Genomic DNA, 19568 nt, shown 5'->3' with positions numbered 1-19568 from the left:
ACGTTCCCCAAGGCTCTGTTTTGGGACCACTATTATTTATAATATATACTATCGATCTAAGTAACTATATGCATCCTGTGGAAACAGTTTCCTTCGCAGATGATACTACTTTTATTTATCCAGCCAAGGAAAGTGGGACAGGATCATACATTTCAAATTTTGTCGAGAATAAGGCACAAAATTGGTTTTTAGCGAATAAACTTCAGCTTAATAAGGGCAAATCCCAATATTTATGTTTTAAAGGTATGACAGATACCTTAAACTTGGATAACGTAAAGTAACAGTGGATAGTACCTAACTTGACTTGGAGGCCTCATATACCTAATTAACTTAAGAAATAAATTTAGTTCTACTTTGTTTCTATTGAGAAAATTAAGGAAAATTACTACTATAAATACATTAAAAACAACTTATTATGCATTATTTCATTCACATATTAGCTATACTACTATTCTTTGGGGTGATTCATCTGACTCCTTGGTGATTTTCCGTCTGCAAAAGAGAGCAATACGAATTATATCTGGCGTGAGCTATTTGGAGTATTGTCGCCCCTTGTTTTTTAAACTTAGTATATTACCGTGCGACCGTGCCTATGTATATATTTTTAGTGTTGTTGTTGAAATACACAGGAGATCTGTATCCCTTATGAAACAACATGATATTCATAATTACAACACCAGACAGGCAGATACCTATCAGAATTAATCGTTACCGTCTAACTAAGTCCAAAAGAAATTCTTTAGATTATAAGCTTTACAACGTGTTGCCAGGTTATATAAAAAACTTAAGTCTAAATGCTTTAAAAAAAAACCGTGAAAAAATACTGAATAAGAACTGTTTTTATTTAGTGGAGGAATTCCTTGAATATTTCAAGTTTCATTGAAGTTCATGGAAAGTACTCATCTATCTAATATCCTTTACTACTGATCTGTGATAAAGTACCTACTTACATAATTGAGGCGCTCAGAGCAACAGTGGCCTAACCCACATCACACAATTTTACCAAAACGCTTTTACTACATTAAAGTTATGCATTAGTTAAGTATTTTCAGATGCATATTGGCTCAAGCAACTATTGGTTGATCTACTCTGCATCTGAAAATATTTAAATGAGGGATAACTTTAATGTAATTAAAGCGTTTTTGTAAAATTGTAGGATGTGGGTTAGGCCACTGTTGCTCTGAGCGCCTCAATTTATGTTATTTGAAATTGAAATTTTTGTGATATACTTGTATGTTAAATTATTATTTTGTGTATTTTAGGTATTTTTTGAGTATTTTAGGTATATTCTAATATTTTGTGTATATACAGGTTTTTACTTGTTTATTTTAAATCATTGAAGTCTGACTTGCTACAAACCTTGTAATTGTGTAATGTGGTTAAATAAATTCATTCATTCATTCATTCATTCATTCATTCATTCATTCGTTCATTCGTTCATTCATTCATTCGTTCATTCTTTCATTCATTCATTCATTCATTCATTCATTCATTCATTCATTCATTCATTCATTCATTCATTCATTCATTCATTCATTCATTCATTCATTCATTCATTCATTCATTCATTCATTCATTCATTCATTCATTCATTCATTCATTCATTCATTCATTCATTCATTCATTCATTCATTCATTCATTCATTCATTCATTCATTCATTCATTCATTCATTCATTCATTCATTCATTCATTCATTCATTCATTCATTCATTCATTCATTCATTCATTCATTCATTCATTCATTCATTCATTCATTCATTCATTCATTCATTCATTCATTCATTCATTCATTCATTCATTCATTCATTCATTCATTCATTCATTCATTCATTCATTCATTCATTCATTCATTCATTCATTCATTCATTCATTCATTCATTCATTCATTCATTCATTCATTCATTCATTCATTCATTCATTCATTCATTCATTCATTCATTCATTCATTCATTCATTCATTCATTCATTCATTCATTCATTCATTCATTCATTCATTATATTTCTGATTTGGCCATTTTGTATTCTTTCAAGCCTTGATTTTCTAGCCGATCTTCTCCAGAAGTCCATTTTCAATGCAAGTATTTGTAAAATGCAAAGATTTAGTAAGTTGCCATATCGCACCCATAGAGTCACTATACTTTTAAAGATGGAGTTAAAGATGAGATGATTTCTTCGATTGGATAGTTCTTTTGACCACTGCATCGGGTTTAGGCATCCAATCACACTTTTTCCTTTCACGATCAGTAGCTCTATCTCTTTTTCGGTGCTCCCACTCTTGTTGATTGTTGTTCCCAAATAAGTACATATACATATTACTCACAGTTCTTGATTGTTTCTTGTTCGTTAACTATTAGATCTTCTACTTTAGTCCCGATGAATAAGTATTGCGTTTTGTTTCTATTTACAGAAAGGCCCCACTCTTCATTGTTTGAAATAACCTTCTCGTCATGAATTCTAAATCTTCCTTATCCGCTGCTACTACGACTTGGTCATCCGCGAAATGTAGAGTATAATATAACGTTGTATCATCGTCAAGTTGAATTCCCATCCCGAATAATTATAGTTGGTATGGAATAGTTTTAATTTTAACAGATAATTTCAGTATGGATTTTAACCCAGCTATATCTTTTTTCCGAATTAATTTTGAGCGTAGACGATATCGTTTTGAGCTTTACCGCCTATATAGTGAGTATTGGTAACCTCTGGATGAGGTTTAACCTCATCCAGAGCATTAGTTTTGGTGGTGGTGGCATAGTGCTATGGAGGTCTATTGCTTGGAAAGGACATACCGAACTTATGGAAGTGATTGGACGAATTACAGCTGACATGTACATTAAAATCATTTTATAAAATCATGTCTTACCATTTGCCGACCAAATTAGATGTGACAGATTCGAGCTAATGCACGATAACGCACTATTAGAATTTAGAATAGTGAATACCTACTTATCTTGATGAGATGAGATTCAATTTAAGAATTATATTGGCCACCATATACCTACCCATCAGATTTAAATCCGATTTAAATCAGATTATTTGTATGAGACTTGCAGGGCCGCGCCGACCACGTGTGCAATGCGTGCGGCGCACACAGGCGCCAGCAATTAAGGGGCGCCACTAGAGTTATTTTAGGGAATTTTTAGTTATTTTTTAAAAAATTGCGTATTTTTTGGGCGCTATTAAATATTCTGCACACAGGCGCTGCCACGTGCTGGCGCAGCACTGGAGACTTGCATTCGAAAAAGAAATGCCTCCCTATGACACTGGGAGAGCTAAGAATTGCAACACAAAATATTTGCAAGATTCTGAAACTGTTTTCTTATGGCATTTTTAATTGAATACATATACGTTTATAAGGGATTGAGCCACAATTGTTGGTATAATGAAAATTACATTTCTTATTTAACTACTGTTCGACGTTTCGATTTCCACTCCGGAAGTCGTCCTCAGAAAATTAGAAAAAAAATAGGTTTGAAAATTCTGGTAAAATTTCATATCATAACCTGATCTTTTTAGGTTATGTGTATCTACTTTTCATACAAATGAAAATTTCTAAAATTCTGACTGGTTATGTGTGTTATTTTTTGTGTTTATTGATGGATTCGACCGTTACTTGATGGAAGTTCATTTTATCTAACAATAAAACACTGAAAACGTTTGTTTTCTATACTTCCACAAAATTTATTATAACTATGTGACTACAGCTGTTTCGGCAGAGTGCCTTTCTCAAGTGATTTAGTTTACTATGGGTTTGCCTTTTTAAAGTCTTTAAATTTTTCCTAGTGTTCTTCCTACAGAAACTTTCGTTCTAGTTAAAAATCTTTTACACCATAATAGTACAAATCCGATCATTGCATCTGAAATTTTACACCTTCTCGAAATTTGCATAAATCAAGACTATTTTGAATTGAATAATCAAATATACACAAACAACAGCAGGACTTATTATGGGTAATCCTCTAAGCCCATTGCTATCAGATATATTTATGAACCAGCTTGAAACAACAATTTCTAAACATCCCGTATTTAAACAGTTCTTATATTGGTGGAGATACGTGGATGATATATAGTATACAGGAACTAACAGGCAACTTGACAAATTTCTATCATACATTAATTCACTTCATAGTAATATTGAGTTTACAATAGAAACAGAACAGAATAAATCCATAAGCTTTCTAGATGTAACAATTACCAGACTACACAACAAACATGAGTTCTCCGTATATAATAAACCTACCCATACTGACACAACTATACACAATTCATCATCCCATCCTATACAACACAAATTAGCAGCCTACCATAGCATGATACATAGACTGACAGAAATTCCCATGTCAAAAAATAACTTCGAAATCGAACTGAACATCATTAAACAAATATCAGTAAACAATAGCTATAACGAACAAACAATTAATACAATTTTAAACCAAAAACTCCATAAGAAAGCCCTGAAATTAGTCTATCCACCACCATAGAAAGAACTCAGTACCTTCTGCTCTATCACATAGACTGGCAAGGTAACAACAAAAATAGCCAGATACATAAAAAAGAAAGGAATAACACCAGCTTTCAGAACTAACAACGACTTAAGCAAATATATTAAGAACAATAAGAGCCGAAAGAGAAAACAACTACAGATTGGTGTCTACAAACTAACTTGTGGTGACTGTCCGAAAACTTACATCGGTCAAACTGGCAGAAACATTGACAAATGGATAGCAGAACACAAAAGGACTTTCAACAATAGAAAAACAGACACTTCTATATACGCATTTCACCTTCTAGATCATAATCATTCTTTTAATGAAGAGTTTCAAATTCTGCATATTCAAAATAAAGGCCTTAAGCTATCTTTATTAGAATCTATGGAAATTATTAAATTAAAAAATACAGATATAATTCTGAATGACCAACTCGAGACAAACAGCTCCCCACTCCTCAACCTCTTCAGTTAAAGACTTTAAAAAGGCCATAGTAAACTAAATCGCTTGAGAAACACACTCTGCCGAAACAGCTGTAGTCACATAGTTATAATAAATTTTGTGGAAGTATAGAAAACAAACGTTTTCAGTGTTTTATTGTTAGATTTTTTGTGTTAGTTTGTATGCGTGATCTGTATCGTAAATATGATGTGTGTGTTGTGTATGTATTGGGTACGAGATTTTTGATGATGCGTTCTTCATTCGGCTATTGTTGGTATTTTCTTGTTCTTTACTGTACTGTAGTTGATTAAGAAATGCAATTTTCCTTCCCATATAAACATACTACTAAACAAAAGATTTCACTTATATGATGCAGATGCAGTGGAAAAGCAGAGCATAGTGTTGTATTGTGTGTTAGTTTTAAAGTGCATACTTCTTAAAAAAAATAAGAGGACACCATAGGGTTAAGATCTAAGATTATGTATATATTTAGTAATTTAAGTTAAAGAAAAGCTGATAATTGGTCAACTGATGACCAGATTGCAGTAGTATAAACACAGCTTGTGTTTAAGAGCAAACAGTAGCGATTAACAGGTAGCAACAAACGCGGTCCAAGATTGCGAAAGTTCTGCGAACTTTCAAAAGTGAGGCAACAGTGCGTCGGTAATTCGACACTGACAGTAACGTTTATAATATCAAAAACAATAATTTTTATACACATACGCGCGAAATGTTGCCAAGTTAGTGACGTTCGATTTCTTGTTATAAAAAAATCAATTTTTAGTAGTTCCAATGTGACACAAAATCTAGGCACGGGATAAAAAAGTTTATTTGAAGAAAGTTTATTTTTTTGTCTTTCTTAATGGCGGTACAGGCTCCTTTTTGCAATATTTTATTTAGTTATAGAGTAATTTCCGCGTACTAACGTATTTCTAAAATTGGGCTCTGTACCGCCATTTTTATTATATTACGAATATGTGTGCCAAATATCTCGACAAAATATTCAAAATTACAGCCGCAATATTGGAACGCGTTTGTTGCTACCTGTTGATCGCTACTGTGTGCTCTTAATAAAAAAAAACTTGATAATATGATAATAGAGAATATGATAATTTTCAAAATACTTTTTTTGAAATTTTAATTTTTTCAAATTACTATTTTTGTCCATGAGTATATCTTTTATATACAAATATAATAAATAATAACAATTAGACCACAAGGATATCTCGTTGTTCTGAATTAAGTATATATTGGAATAATTGTATGAATTATTGACTACAGAAATACCTAAATTATGATAATGAATACCCCTAGTATCTAGTAACATTCATATGATAATTGTTCCATTGTTCATGATGAATTTTAATTGTTTTATAGCAGACATTTCCCAACCGGTTTTCTTACAAATTCTTCGTTTATTGAAATATGTATCTCAATTCTGATAAAATAGCTATTTTTTATAACGTAAATATTATGTACTGTATAATAAATAACAAAAATGTTAGGTTAATCTGGTACATAGGTATACTGCTAAACTTTTCTAGCAACGAAAAAATTATTGTGTTAGGTATATAATGGTAGGGGAGCCCAAGCAGGGATTTTTGCAGTTACTCGAGCGCGTCAGATTATCATATGGGGAGAAACCTGGTACCCTGCAAATGTACCTCTACCATATATTGGCTCTTAACACAGGGGAGTTCGTTAAGGGGGTCCCGAAAAAAAAAATCTATCCCTAAGAATACTTGAAATTGTCAGATTAAGATAAGGTAAGTGAAGTACATGCAAAAGAGTGTATATCTCAAAAATCTGACCATTTGAGCGGGCCGTAAGGAAATGGGTGAGTCAAAAAGTTTCACAAAAAGAGCGAATATTTCGCAAAATGAACGTCAAATCAAAAAACTAAAAACTACATGTTCAATATTTTTCAAAAATCTATCGAATGATACTAAACATGACCCCCCACGGAGAGGAGTGGGGGTAAATTTAAAATTTAAAATACAAATGCCGCGATATTTCGAAAAATAAACCTCATATCGAAAAACTGCAAAATACACTTATTCTATATTTTTAAAAAATCTATCGAATGGTATCAAACACGACCCCCCACGGAGGTGGAGTGGGGGATTACTTTAAAATCTTTTATAGGAGCACCAAATTTTTATTACAGATTTGGATCCTCTACGTAAAAATAAGCAACTTTTATTCGAAACATTTTTTCGAATTATGAATAGATGGCGCTATAATCGGAAAAAACGATTGTTGTAAATGGAAAATTAAATTAAAAAATGGCAAGTCCCTACTAAAAGGAAAATTTTACTTAACTTTTTTTGGTTTTAGGACCTAATAATCACAACCCAATAGGTCCCCACAGTGCTCGAGTGACTGCACATTTAGCATACGTTGCTCCCCTACCATAAATACTATGGTGGTATTAAAAGTTCTGGCCAGTCCAGAAAAATTGGTGGAAATGAAATGGTGGTGGTACAGTGCATGAAATGCATCAAAAAGTACATAAACGTATCAAAATCAGTATACTAAAAGCAGGATTTTTTGCTCGTGAATTTTTGGGGTCGCTGAACATGAATACGTCATCAGAACCGACCCCCGAAGCACCTGGTACTCATGGCCACTGCTAAGGCCACTTCATCTGGAGGGTTTTCCATACTAAGTTGATGCAAACAGATTAATCGGGGGTTTTTGAGTTTTTGGGGTCGCTGAGCACGAACACGCCATCAAAACCAACCCCCGGAGTACCTGCTGACCAGGGTCACTGCTAAGCTAAGGCACGGCATCTTCTGGAGTTTCGAGGGTTTTCGGTATTTAATTGATGCAAACTGATTACTCGGGTGGTTTTTGGGGTTGAGGGATACGAATATGACATTAGAGCCGACCCTCGGATTGTGCCCAGTGCTACTGTTATGCCCTAGTACTATATTTGCATTAATTTAATGTAGGAAATCCTCGAAATTGGACACCAGGTGCTCCAGGGGTCGGTTCTGATGGCGTATTCAGCAATCTCACAACTATCGAGTAATCAGTGAAGTTATGATCAAATGCTTAAATGAAACTCGACTAAAGCAATTCCATTCGCCACGATCTAGTCCTTAAAAGACCAAGCAGCACTAGATAGAGTTATCGACTTATCTAAGGAATATCGCTCAAAGATGTAGGGGTTATCCGAGGTTTTGGAAGGAGAAGGCACATGTTTCTTAAGGGGCCTCATAGCATGGTTTGCCTAGTGGCCTCAATATTCTTAATCCGGGATTGAGTAATCTGCATTAATTTAATGCCGAAAATTCTCGAAACTCCAGAAGATGTGTCTTAACAGGGACCCTGGACACCAGATGCTCCGGGAGGTCGGTTCTGATGGAGTATTCATATTTAGCGGCCCCAAAAATCCCCGAGTAACAAAATCTGGCCCATAATATACCGATTTTGCTATTTTTACAATTTTGCAATGTGAAATTATGCATTTTCACCCATTTTTCTATTGTTAACTTTTTTCCTGACATCATCCTGAACAAAATGTAAAAAGTATCAAGTCAATAGTTCCTGCATTTAAAATCGATATAATTTCCGATGTTTTTAGTTTTAAATATCACGTGATGGTACGCCTTTTCTATTGATATCTACCAGATATTCCACTTAAAAATAGCGGTCAGAACTTTTTCGATGTTTCAAATTCTTTTTCAGCTTCGTTTTCTGGGGTATATGGTAACCTACTCATTAATAGTAGGGGAGGAAAGTCTGCTAAATTTACAGTTACTCGAGCGTTATGGGGACCTATTGGGTTGTGAAGAGTAGATCCTAAAACCAAAAAAGTTAAGTCTTCCATAAAGTGGGGAATTTCCATTTTTTAATTTAATTTTCCATTTCCAACAACCGTTTTTTCCGATTATAGCGCCATCTACCCATAATTCTAAAAAATGTCTCGAATAAAAGTTGCCTATTTTTACGTAAAGAATCCAAATCTGCAACAAAAATTGGGGGTCGTATTTAAGATTTTAAAGTAACCCCCCACGTCACCTTCATGGGGGTTCGTGTTTGGTGCCATTCGATAGATTTTTTTAAAAATTTTTAAATATTAAATACGTATATTTTGCAGTTTTTCTATCTGATGTTCATTTCGAGAAATATCGCGGGGTTTTTATTTAAAATTTTAAATTGACCCCCGCCCCTCTCCGTGGGGGGTCGTGTTTGGTATCATTCGATAGGTTTTTGAAAAATATTGGACACTTATTTTTTAGTTTTTCGTCTGACGTTCATTTCGCAAAATATTCGCGTTTTTTTGTGAAACTTTGTGACCCGCCCATTTCCTTACCCCCAGCTCAAATCGTCAGATTTTTGAAATATACACTCTTTTGCATGTACTTACCTTATCTTAATTATCTTAAACTTACCTTATCTTAAACGATTTCGAGTTTTTTAAGGATAGATTTTTTTTCGGACCCCCCTTAACAATCTCCCCTGTATTAAGAGCCAATATGTATATGGTAGAGTGTAGAGGTAGGTACATTTACAGGGTACAAGATTTGTTCCCATGTGATAATCTGACGCGCTCGAGTAACTGCAAAATCCCCGCTTGCGCTCCCCTGTCATAATAGTTTTAAAATTGACAATGGTTACTTAAAATTATGTTACTTGACATTTTTAGGAAGATGTATTTTGAGGTAAAACAAAAACAAGTCAAATCTACCAACTCTACTAATAATGGAGTAGAAATGAATGGAAAAGATAATCTAGCAATGGAAAATGGTGAAGAATCAACTCATATTTAGACTAAATTTCTTCTAGAAAAATTGATGAATTTCAACTACAAATAACTCCAATTAATTGGTATTAACTTTTATGGAAGCTACGATAGAATATGTAAATAACTAAAATTAATAAAGAATATTTTTTCACTGGTGTATAAATTAAAAACGCACAATTAAATCCAATTCAGATTTTTTTATTTAGCTTAATGCTTCGACAACTAATGGCCATTGGCATGGTACAGTGGATTTTTTCAATCAGGTACCTAGTGTAATGTGTAGTGTGTGTGTTGAGTAAGTGTCTTGTTACTTAGCAAAGTCGACGTCATTGTCTTTACAAAGAGACGCTAATTGTAATTGTGAGTACCGATCCCATAAGGATATAAACTATTTTCATTTATTAATTTTTAATAAATGAAAAATTCTCCACCCAGGTGAGATTCGAAATCACGATCTTTGGAGCCACAGAGGGGGTAATTCAGAATTAATGCAGTATAAAATCGACATTACAACATAATATACGTAATAGCATTCTCCTTCTCAATCGTCATTATCATGTAATCTTGTCATATGATACACTTGTTCTTCGCCTTCCGGTTCCCAGTTTCCAGCTTCGTGGGTCGTTTCATTCGCCAGGGTGAAGATTCCTTTCCGATATTGCCTTCTCAATGCCGCCTAGCCAGGATTGTTTCGGCCTTCCTTTCTTCCTTCTTTTCCTTGGCGTCCATTTTAGAATTTTTTTGGCAGTCTGTCGTCCATTCTTTCTAGATGACCATACCAGACCAGTCTCCTTTGAATTTCGTCTATGATGGTTGACTTGATCGCCCTGAAGCTTATAACATCGTATTTGTCAAACCGTTCTCAAGCTGTAAGTGTACATAATTCTATTTCAAATTCCAAACCTATTAATTATGACGTTCCCCAAGGCTCTGTTTTGGGACCACTATTATTTATAATATATACTATCGATCTAAGTAACTATATGCATCCTGTGGAAACAGTTTCCTTCGCAGATGATACTACTTTTATTTATCCAGCCAAGGAAAGTGGGACAGGATCATACATTTCAAATTTTGTCGAGAATAAGGCACAAAATTGGTTTTTAGCGAATAAACTTCAGCTTAATAAGGGCAAATCCCAATATTTATGTTTTAAAGGTATGACAGATACCTTAAACTTGGATAACGTAAAGTAACAGTGGATAGTACCTAACTTGACTTGGAGGCCTCATATACCTAATTAACTTAAGAAATAAATTTAGTTCTACTTTGTTTCTATTGAGAAAATTAAGGAAAATTACTACTATAAATACATTAAAAACAACTTATTATGCATTATTTCATTCACATATTAGCTATACTACTATTCTTTGGGGTGATTCATCTGACTCCTTGGTGATTTTCCGTCTGCAAAAGAGAGCAATACGAATTATATCTGGCGTGAGCTATTTGGAGTATTGTCGCCCCTTGTTTTTTAAACTTAGTATATTACCGTGCGACCGTGCCTATGTATATATTTTTAGTGTTGTTGTTGAAATACACAGGAGATCTGTATCCCTTATGAAACAACATGATATTCATAATTACAACACCAGACAGGCAGATACCTATCAGAATTAATCGTTACCGTCTAACTAAGTCCAAAAGAAATTCTTTAGATTATAAGCTTTACAACGTGTTGCCAGGTTATATAAAAAACTTAAGTCTAAATGCTTTAAAAAAAAACCGTGAAAAAATACTGAATAAGAACTGTTTTTATTTAGTGGAGGAATTCCTTGAATATTTCAAGTTTCATTGAAGTTCATGGAAAGTACTCATCTATCTAATATCCTTTACTACTGATCTGTGATAAAGTACCTACTTACATAATTGAGGCGCTCAGAGCAACAGTGGCCTAACCCACATCACACAATTTTACCAAAACGCTTTTACTACATTAAAGTTATGCATTAGTTAAGTATTTTCAGATGCATATTGGCTCAAGCAACTATTGGTTGATCTACTCTGCATCTGAAAATATTTAAATGAGGGATAACTTTAATGTAATTAAAGCGTTTTTGTAAAATTGTAGGATGTGGGTTAGGCCACTGTTGCTCTGAGCGCCTCAATTTATGTTATTTGAAATTGAAATTTTTGTGATATACTTGTATGTTAAATTATTATTTTGTGTATTTTAGGTATTTTTTGAGTATTTTAGGTATATTCTAATATTTTGTGTATATACAGGTTTTTACTTGTTTATTTTAAATCATTGAAGTCTGACTTGCTACAAACCTTGTAATTGTGTAATGTGGTTAAATAAATTCATTCATTCATTCATTCATTCATTCATTCATTCATTCGTTCATTCGTTCATTCATTCATTCGTTCATTCTTTCATTCATTCATTCATTCATTCATTCATTCATTCATTCATTCATTCATTCATTCATTCATTCATTCATTCATTCATTCATTCATTCATTCATTCATTCATTCATTCATTCATTCATTCATTCATTCATTCATTCATTCATTCATTCATTCATTCATTCATTCATTCATTCATTCATTCATTCATTCATTCATTCATTCATTCATTCATTCATTCATTCATTCATTCATTCATTCATTCATTCATTCATTCATTCATTCATTCATTCATTCATTCATTCATTCATTCATTCATTCATTCATTCATTCATTCATTCATTCATTCATTCATTCATTCATTCATTCATTCATTCATTCATTCATTCATTCATTCATTCATTCATTCATTCATTCATTCATTCATTCATTCATTCATTCATTCATTCATTCATTCATTCATTCATTCATTCATTCATTCATTCATTCATTCATTCATTCATTCATTCATTCATTCATTCATTCATTCATTCATTCATTCATTCATTCATTCATTCATTCATTCATTATATTTCTGATTTGGCCATTTTGTATTCTTTCAAGCCTTGATTTTCTAGCCGATCTTCTCCAGAAGTCCATTTTCAATGCAAGTATTTGTAAAATGCAAAGATTTAGTAAGTTGCCATATCGCACCCATAGAGTCACTATACTTTTAAAGATGGAGTTAAAGATGAGATGATTTCTTCGATTGGATAGTTCTTTTGACCACTGCATCGGGTTTAGGCATCCAATCACACTTTTTCCTTTCACGATCAGTAGCTCTATCTCTTTTTCGGTGCTCCCACTCTTGTTGATTGTTGTTCCCAAATAAGTACATATACATATTACTCACAGTTCTTGATTGTTTCTTGTTCGTTAACTATTAGATCTTCTACTTTAGTCCCGATGAATAAGTATTGCGTTTTGTTTCTATTTACAGAAAGGCCCCACTCTTCATTGTTTGAAATAACCTTCTCGTCATGAATTCTAAATCTTCCTTATCCGCTGCTACTACGACTTGGTCATCCGCGAAATGTAGAGTATAATATAACGTTGTATCATCGTCAAGTTGAATTCCCATCCCGAATAATTATAGTTGGTATGGAATAGTTTTAATTTTAACAGATAATTTCAGTATGGATTTTAACCCAGCTATATCTTTTTTCCGAATTAATTTTGAGCGTAGACGATATCGTTTTGAGCTTTACCGCCTATATAGTGAGTATTGGTAGATCTATAAAAATAAACAGGCCGCAGTGGCTACACAATTTCTGCGAAAAATTACAAGATACCTTTCTTGTTTCGAAGAACGTCAAATAATTGTCAAAGTGTGGACACGAATTTTTATTCTCCGCATTTTAATAGTTTGATTTTAACGATACAAACGAGCAGTTCTCGGTGTATTGTGTGTTATTGTGTTAATTAGTGTTCCTTTTGTTAATTTTCTTTATTGTTTATAATAGGTAGGTTAGGTAAGTGATTAAAAAAATATATAATGGATGAGACCTCGGGTGGCACTTCGCCACCCGAAAATAAGGACGCAGAGGAGGATAGGTATGTAAATAATTTTATAGATTTAAATAATAGATATAGAACTGAGGATAAAGGTCCATATTTTGTATATATTGAGAGTACTGATAAGCATTTGGGAAGAATTTTCCCAATCCGGATTGGTCACGTTTTGTTGACTGACAATTATATAAAATCCGATGTTCTTGATATCAAATCGATTGGTCTTAATCGCGTTAAAGTTATTTTTAAGTCTTATGAAAAAGCTAATTATCTAGTTAATAATAAAATTATGTCTAATAATAACTTAGTAGCGTATATACCCAAATTTTTTACACACAAGAAGGGTGTGTTGAGGAATATTGACACATACTTTTCTGAGGAATATTTAAAAAATGCCATAATATCTCATAAAGAGGTGGTTCAAGTCCAACGCATGAAACGAAAGGTAACAGATAAAGACGGTAATATTTCATATGTAAACAGACAAATGGTTATTGTTCAATTTGTAGGAAATGAACTTCCTCAAAATATAACAATTAATTTATGCAATTTCTCTGTAGAACCATATATATTCCCCGTTGTTCAATGTTTTAATTGCTTGCGATATGGGCATTCTGCCAAGCAATGTAAAACCAAATCTTCTCACTGTCGAAACTGTTCTAGCCTAAATCATACGTCAGACTCTTCTTGCGAAAAATTCTGCATTTATTGCCAAAATAATGAACACTGCTCTACATCCAGAGATTGTCCAGTATATAAGAAACAAAAAAATATCAAACAACTCATGGCCAGGGAAAATATTACATTTAAAGAAGCTGAAAGATTGCATGATAATCCATCTTATGCCAAGATTTCTACAAATAATAGATTTTCAGTTCTTAATAATTCCACTAATTTTCCCTCTCTGCCACTCCCCAGTACGTCCCAAACTCCAAATTCTAGCTTTTTGCTACGTAAACCCATTGTTCGAAATACTTCACCCAAAAGACAAGTGAAAAAACGTAAGCCATCTGCTCCGGAGTCTCCACCTATTTCTCCGTCTCTGCCTACTTTTTCCCATTTTCAATCAAAAAAAACCAAATCTTCACATAATCCCATCATACCAAATCCTCACAGAGATGACTTTATCCAATATAAGGAAAAACTAACAAGTCAGATAATAACCGTAGTTAAACAAGTAGTTAATTCAGATTCATCCGAAACAAATTACAATTTAGAAGAAAATATTAGAAATATGATCTCCTCTATATTAAGTCCTTCAAATCTAATTCCAGAAATCGATATTGAATCTTGTTCTGATGATTCAATCCACTAATAAGATAAGTACACCCAATAGTAAAAACATTAAAGTTATCCAATGGAATATTCGTTCTTTCTCTAAAAACCATCCAAGTTTATTAAATTTTTTACACGATAATCCTGTAGATATTATAGCTTTATCAGAAACCTTCAAAAAACCAAACCATTCTTTTAAACTAAAAGGGTATAAGATTATCCGACAGGATCGTGCAAATGGCTTTGGCGGTGTTGCCATTGCAGTTCGCCAAGACATTAAATTTATAAATTTTCCTATTACTTTTGCATATAAAAAAGATTTAGAACTTTGCGCAGTTAAATTTCCGTCCTTAAATATCATACTAGTATCGGTGTATAAACCACCTAAATTAAATGTTTCTAAATCAGATTGGTCAAATATCTTTCGGCAATTTAATTCTCCTGTTATCTTCTGTGGCGATTTTAACAGCCATCATACACTTTGGGGATCTCATATTAATAAAGCTTGTGGTAATCAATTAGTAGAAGCCTTAGATGACAATAACTATGTTGTTCTCAATAATGGTAAACCAACTAGAATTTCTCGTCCAGAAGAGCTACCTTCGGCGGTAGACATTACATTTTGCTCTGCTGGTTTGGCTAGTGATTGTTGTGTATGGGATGTCGTACCAGATGCGTTAGGTTCAGATCATTGCTTAATCAAATTTGAAATTATTAGGGATAGAGTTATAATAAATAAAAATCCAGCATCTAAATGGAATGATAAATTAGCTGATTGGTCTGCATACTCCACTATACTGGAAAATTCGTTAATTAGGACAAACCAAAATCTAAACTCCAATCTACTAAGCTTCTCTATTTTTATGGAAAAGGTCTCAGATGCAGCATCCGCAACTATTCCCCTAAAAAGAGCAAGACAACAAGTAACTCAACGTCCAATATGGTGGGATACCGAATGCTATGATATGTTTCGTCGCAGAAAAGAAGCCCTGAACCAGTATAAACGTGTCTCAAACTATACAAACTATTGTCAATATCAAAATGTAGCTAGTCAAACTAAATTACTATTTTCTAAAAAAGCTCGAGATAGCTGGATATCTTTCATAAGCAATATTAATAAAAACACGCACCCTACTAAAATTTGGCAATTTATAAAAAAAATATCAAACAAAGACTCAACGGGATCGGGCAGTATATCAGCTGATATGGTGGACGATTTTTTTGAGTTTTTTATTCCCAAATTTGCATCAAATAAAATCGACTTCAGTAAATTCAATAGTAATGTAGCATGCAATGAATCATTTTATATGCCTATCAGTTTGGAGGAATTACGATTAGCAATCAAACAATCTAAAAGTACAGCACCGGGATTTGATAGCATTACATATAAAATGATTGAATACTTGCCTGAAATTGCTAAAGGAATTCTTTTAAATATTTTTAATAGTTGGTGGTTGCAAGGATTATATGACCAAAGTTTAAAAAAAACTGTAATTTGCTTACTTGCTAAACCCAACAAAAATTTAAGTCTACCTAACTCTTACAGACCAATTTCATTAATATCATGCATTACAAAAACATTTGAGAGAATTATCAAATTAAGAATTGAATTGCATTTTGAAAGTAATTGTTTATTACCTATTAATCAGTTTGGATATCGCAGAGGCAAAGGCACCTCTGAAGCATTAGCTCAATTAGTTTCCGACATTCAGAATGCACTTTCCGTTAATCTTATAACGGCATGCTTGTTTTTAGATATTAAAGGGGCTTATGATACTCTGGATATTGATATTTTAACTGTTCAGCTCATAAAATACGGTCTAAATTATAAATTCGCACAAAGAATCACAGATTTGTATAGGGACAGAGAAGTTTTCATTCGAGATTCAGAAAATCACATTTACGGCCCTCGATTATTATCAGTCGGAATTCCGCAAGGTTCAGTCCTAAGTCCAGTACTTTTTAATATCTATACTGCAGAATTGCATGACATGTTAAATGAAACAAATAATACAATTAAAATTATTCAGTATGCAGACGATTTCTGTATATACAGCAGCCGTAAATCATATAATGAGTGTTTATGCGATTTGGAACTGATAATGCAATGTGTAAAAAGATGGTCTATGGCTTTTAATTTCACGTTATCCGCTGAAAAATCTAGCATCACCTTTTTCACTAGACATAGGTTAAGTTCCCCTGCCAGTATAAATTTAAGTAATGTTGATATTAATGTATCCTCTCACCATAAGTATCTGGGCGTGGTTTTGGACAAAAAACTAACCTGGACACTCCATGTGAATCACATTATCAACAAATGCGAGAAAGGTTTAAACATGCTTCGTTGCATATGTAAAGCTAGATGGGGTGCCGACCCAAAGATAGCATTAATGTTCTATAAATCGTATATTCGGTCAATCATTGATTATGGATGCTTTTTATATGGTTCATCGTCAAAATCTAATTTATCAAAAATCGATCATATTCAGTATAAGGCAATACGTATATGTATTAGTGCGTTTAAGTCAACGCCATGTGCTGCAATTCTAGCAGAAGCGCAGGAACCTCCTCTAAACCTTAGAAGAGAATTCTTGTCTAATAAGTTTCTATTAAAGACCAGGACTTTAGATTCACATAAATTATTAAGTAAAATTAACAGTCTCACTGAATATAACTTAACAAATTCTTATTGGAGAATTAAAACTTCTCCCCCTCTTACAGATGCTTATCTAGAAACTAACAACTTTAGCATTAACACTAAACAAATATTACCCATATATAACCTTTCTATTGAGGAAATCGCAATCTTTCCAAAGATCATAAAACCTACATATAGAAACTTACCATGCCAAAACAATAAAATTATAAAATTAATCTTATCTGAATTTTCTAATTATAAATACATCTATACAGATGGTTCAAAAACATGTAATAGTGTAGGTAGCGCTTATTATGTTTCTAATATAAAAAGTGGTAATTCTTTTAGACTGCCTAAATGTACATCTATCTTCACTGCCGAACTTTATGCTATTGAAAGAGCCCTAACTTACGCGGTTGAACAGAACTTTGGAGACACGGTTATACTATCAGATTCTTTATCTGCTCTTGAGGCAATATCACAACCAATAACCAAAAAACACAACAATGAGTTGTTATGCCATATTAGAAAGACAATCGCTCGATTTAAAAATAATAGTAGTGACTTGGTCTTTATCTGGGTAAAAGGACATGCTGGAATTAAAGAAAATGAGATAGTGGATGAAATGGCAAAGAATTCGGCAACTTTAAATGAAATAGTAGATTTAACAATCTCCAGCGATTACATTCTAGAATTGCATAAAAAATTAAGAAAGAAATGGGAAACTATTTGGCTTAAGTTTGTACAAACTTCGAGGAATCCATACACTTACATATACCCACAACTTCCGCAAAATATCCCACATATATTTGATTATCACGTTACTCGGTTTTATTCCACATCCCTAAGTCGCTTAAGATTAAACCATGGCAATTTTCCTGCACATTTAGCTAAAATAGGAATGCGTATCAACTCTCTCTGTTCATGTGATAACTACTCTACTGCAGATTTAAATCATATAATCTTTAATTGTGAACTTAATAAAAACCATACGAAAGCACTAATTGCTAGACTTCAGGAGCGGAATGTAAGTTTACCGCTGAATATTTCACATCTACTAAGCTTCAATACCAAAACTATTAATGATATTATCATACAATTTCTTAAAGATTCTAAAATAAAAATTTAATATGACATCTTCAATCTTCAACTTTCAAATATCTGTGGCAAAAAGTTTATCTAATGCCATCCCCTCTTTGTGAACACACACACACGCAGTGGCTACACTTAGAGAGAATGAATAAGATGGAGCCGTCGAGACACATTTATAACCAAAGACCGGATAGAGTGTGGAGAAGAGACATGCCCAGAACACTATTTAACGACCAGATGGAAGACGACTACGAGTATGTATTAAGAGTACGAAATTGGAAAACAAAGGCGAAGGATCAACTTAGAAACCCAATGGGTGTGCTTTCCATTAAAAATTATTTGTATTACCCAATACATCATTTCCTACTTAGTAACAATAAAAGCTCATAAAAAATAAAATTAGAAAATCTACGGTTTCGTTTTGATTTAAATCTGTCTCCCTCCATCCTCCGATAGTACTATTTCTAGGTCTACCTGTTGTCAAGGAGTCTCTGCAGAAGACAAATTTACACCAACACGTCCGTAGTTTCTCGGTATAAAATAAACTATTTATACCGCAGTATGGTTAGAACGCCCTCTAACGAGGAATATTCATTTCATTTTATAAGAAATACTTAAAATCCAAGATAGAAAATGGGCACAAACATAAAGACGCAGAAGAGTAGGCGTTCTTTGCATCAGGAAGACCAACGGTAGACAAATATTTCTTACTGACCAAGGTTGTAGAAAAGGAGTTAACCTATAATCAATAACTATATCTCTTTTTGTAGACCTAAAGAAATCCTGTCGTAGTGTTAGGCTTGGATCCTGCGTACCAAAAAAGGTTTATTAATAGCAAGCTGAAAAGTTGTTAATAACTTCTTCTTTTTCTTTTAGTGCCTATTCGTTTCGAGTATTGGCGATCTTTCTGGCTATAATTATTTTATTAACTGATGCTTAAAATAGATTAGTTGTTGTTGTGGAAAACTATTTCCTCAGGT

At 33.2% G+C, this 19568-nt stretch overlaps 1 protein-coding gene across 1 annotated transcript in view; it reads left to right on the top strand.

The window, feature by feature from the left end:
- LOC114334664 (uncharacterized) overlaps positions 1–9834 on the top strand; it is a 69114-nt gene extending 59280 nt beyond the window's left edge. Inside the window, exon 4 of the mRNA XM_050645314.1 lies at positions 9585–9834. Within this exon, the coding sequence (XP_050501271.1) occupies positions 9585–9708 (124 nt within the window). The 3' untranslated portion in view covers positions 9709–9834. The remainder of the gene's footprint in view (positions 1–9584) is intronic.
- The last annotated feature ends 9734 nt before the right edge of the window (positions 9835–19568 follow it).

This window comes from Diabrotica virgifera, chromosome 3 (genome assembly GCF_917563875.1).
Source record: "Diabrotica virgifera virgifera chromosome 3, PGI_DIABVI_V3a".
Lineage (NCBI taxonomy): Eukaryota > Metazoa > Arthropoda > Insecta > Coleoptera > Chrysomelidae > Diabrotica > Diabrotica virgifera.
This window is presented reverse-complemented; position numbering and strand designations above follow the sequence as displayed.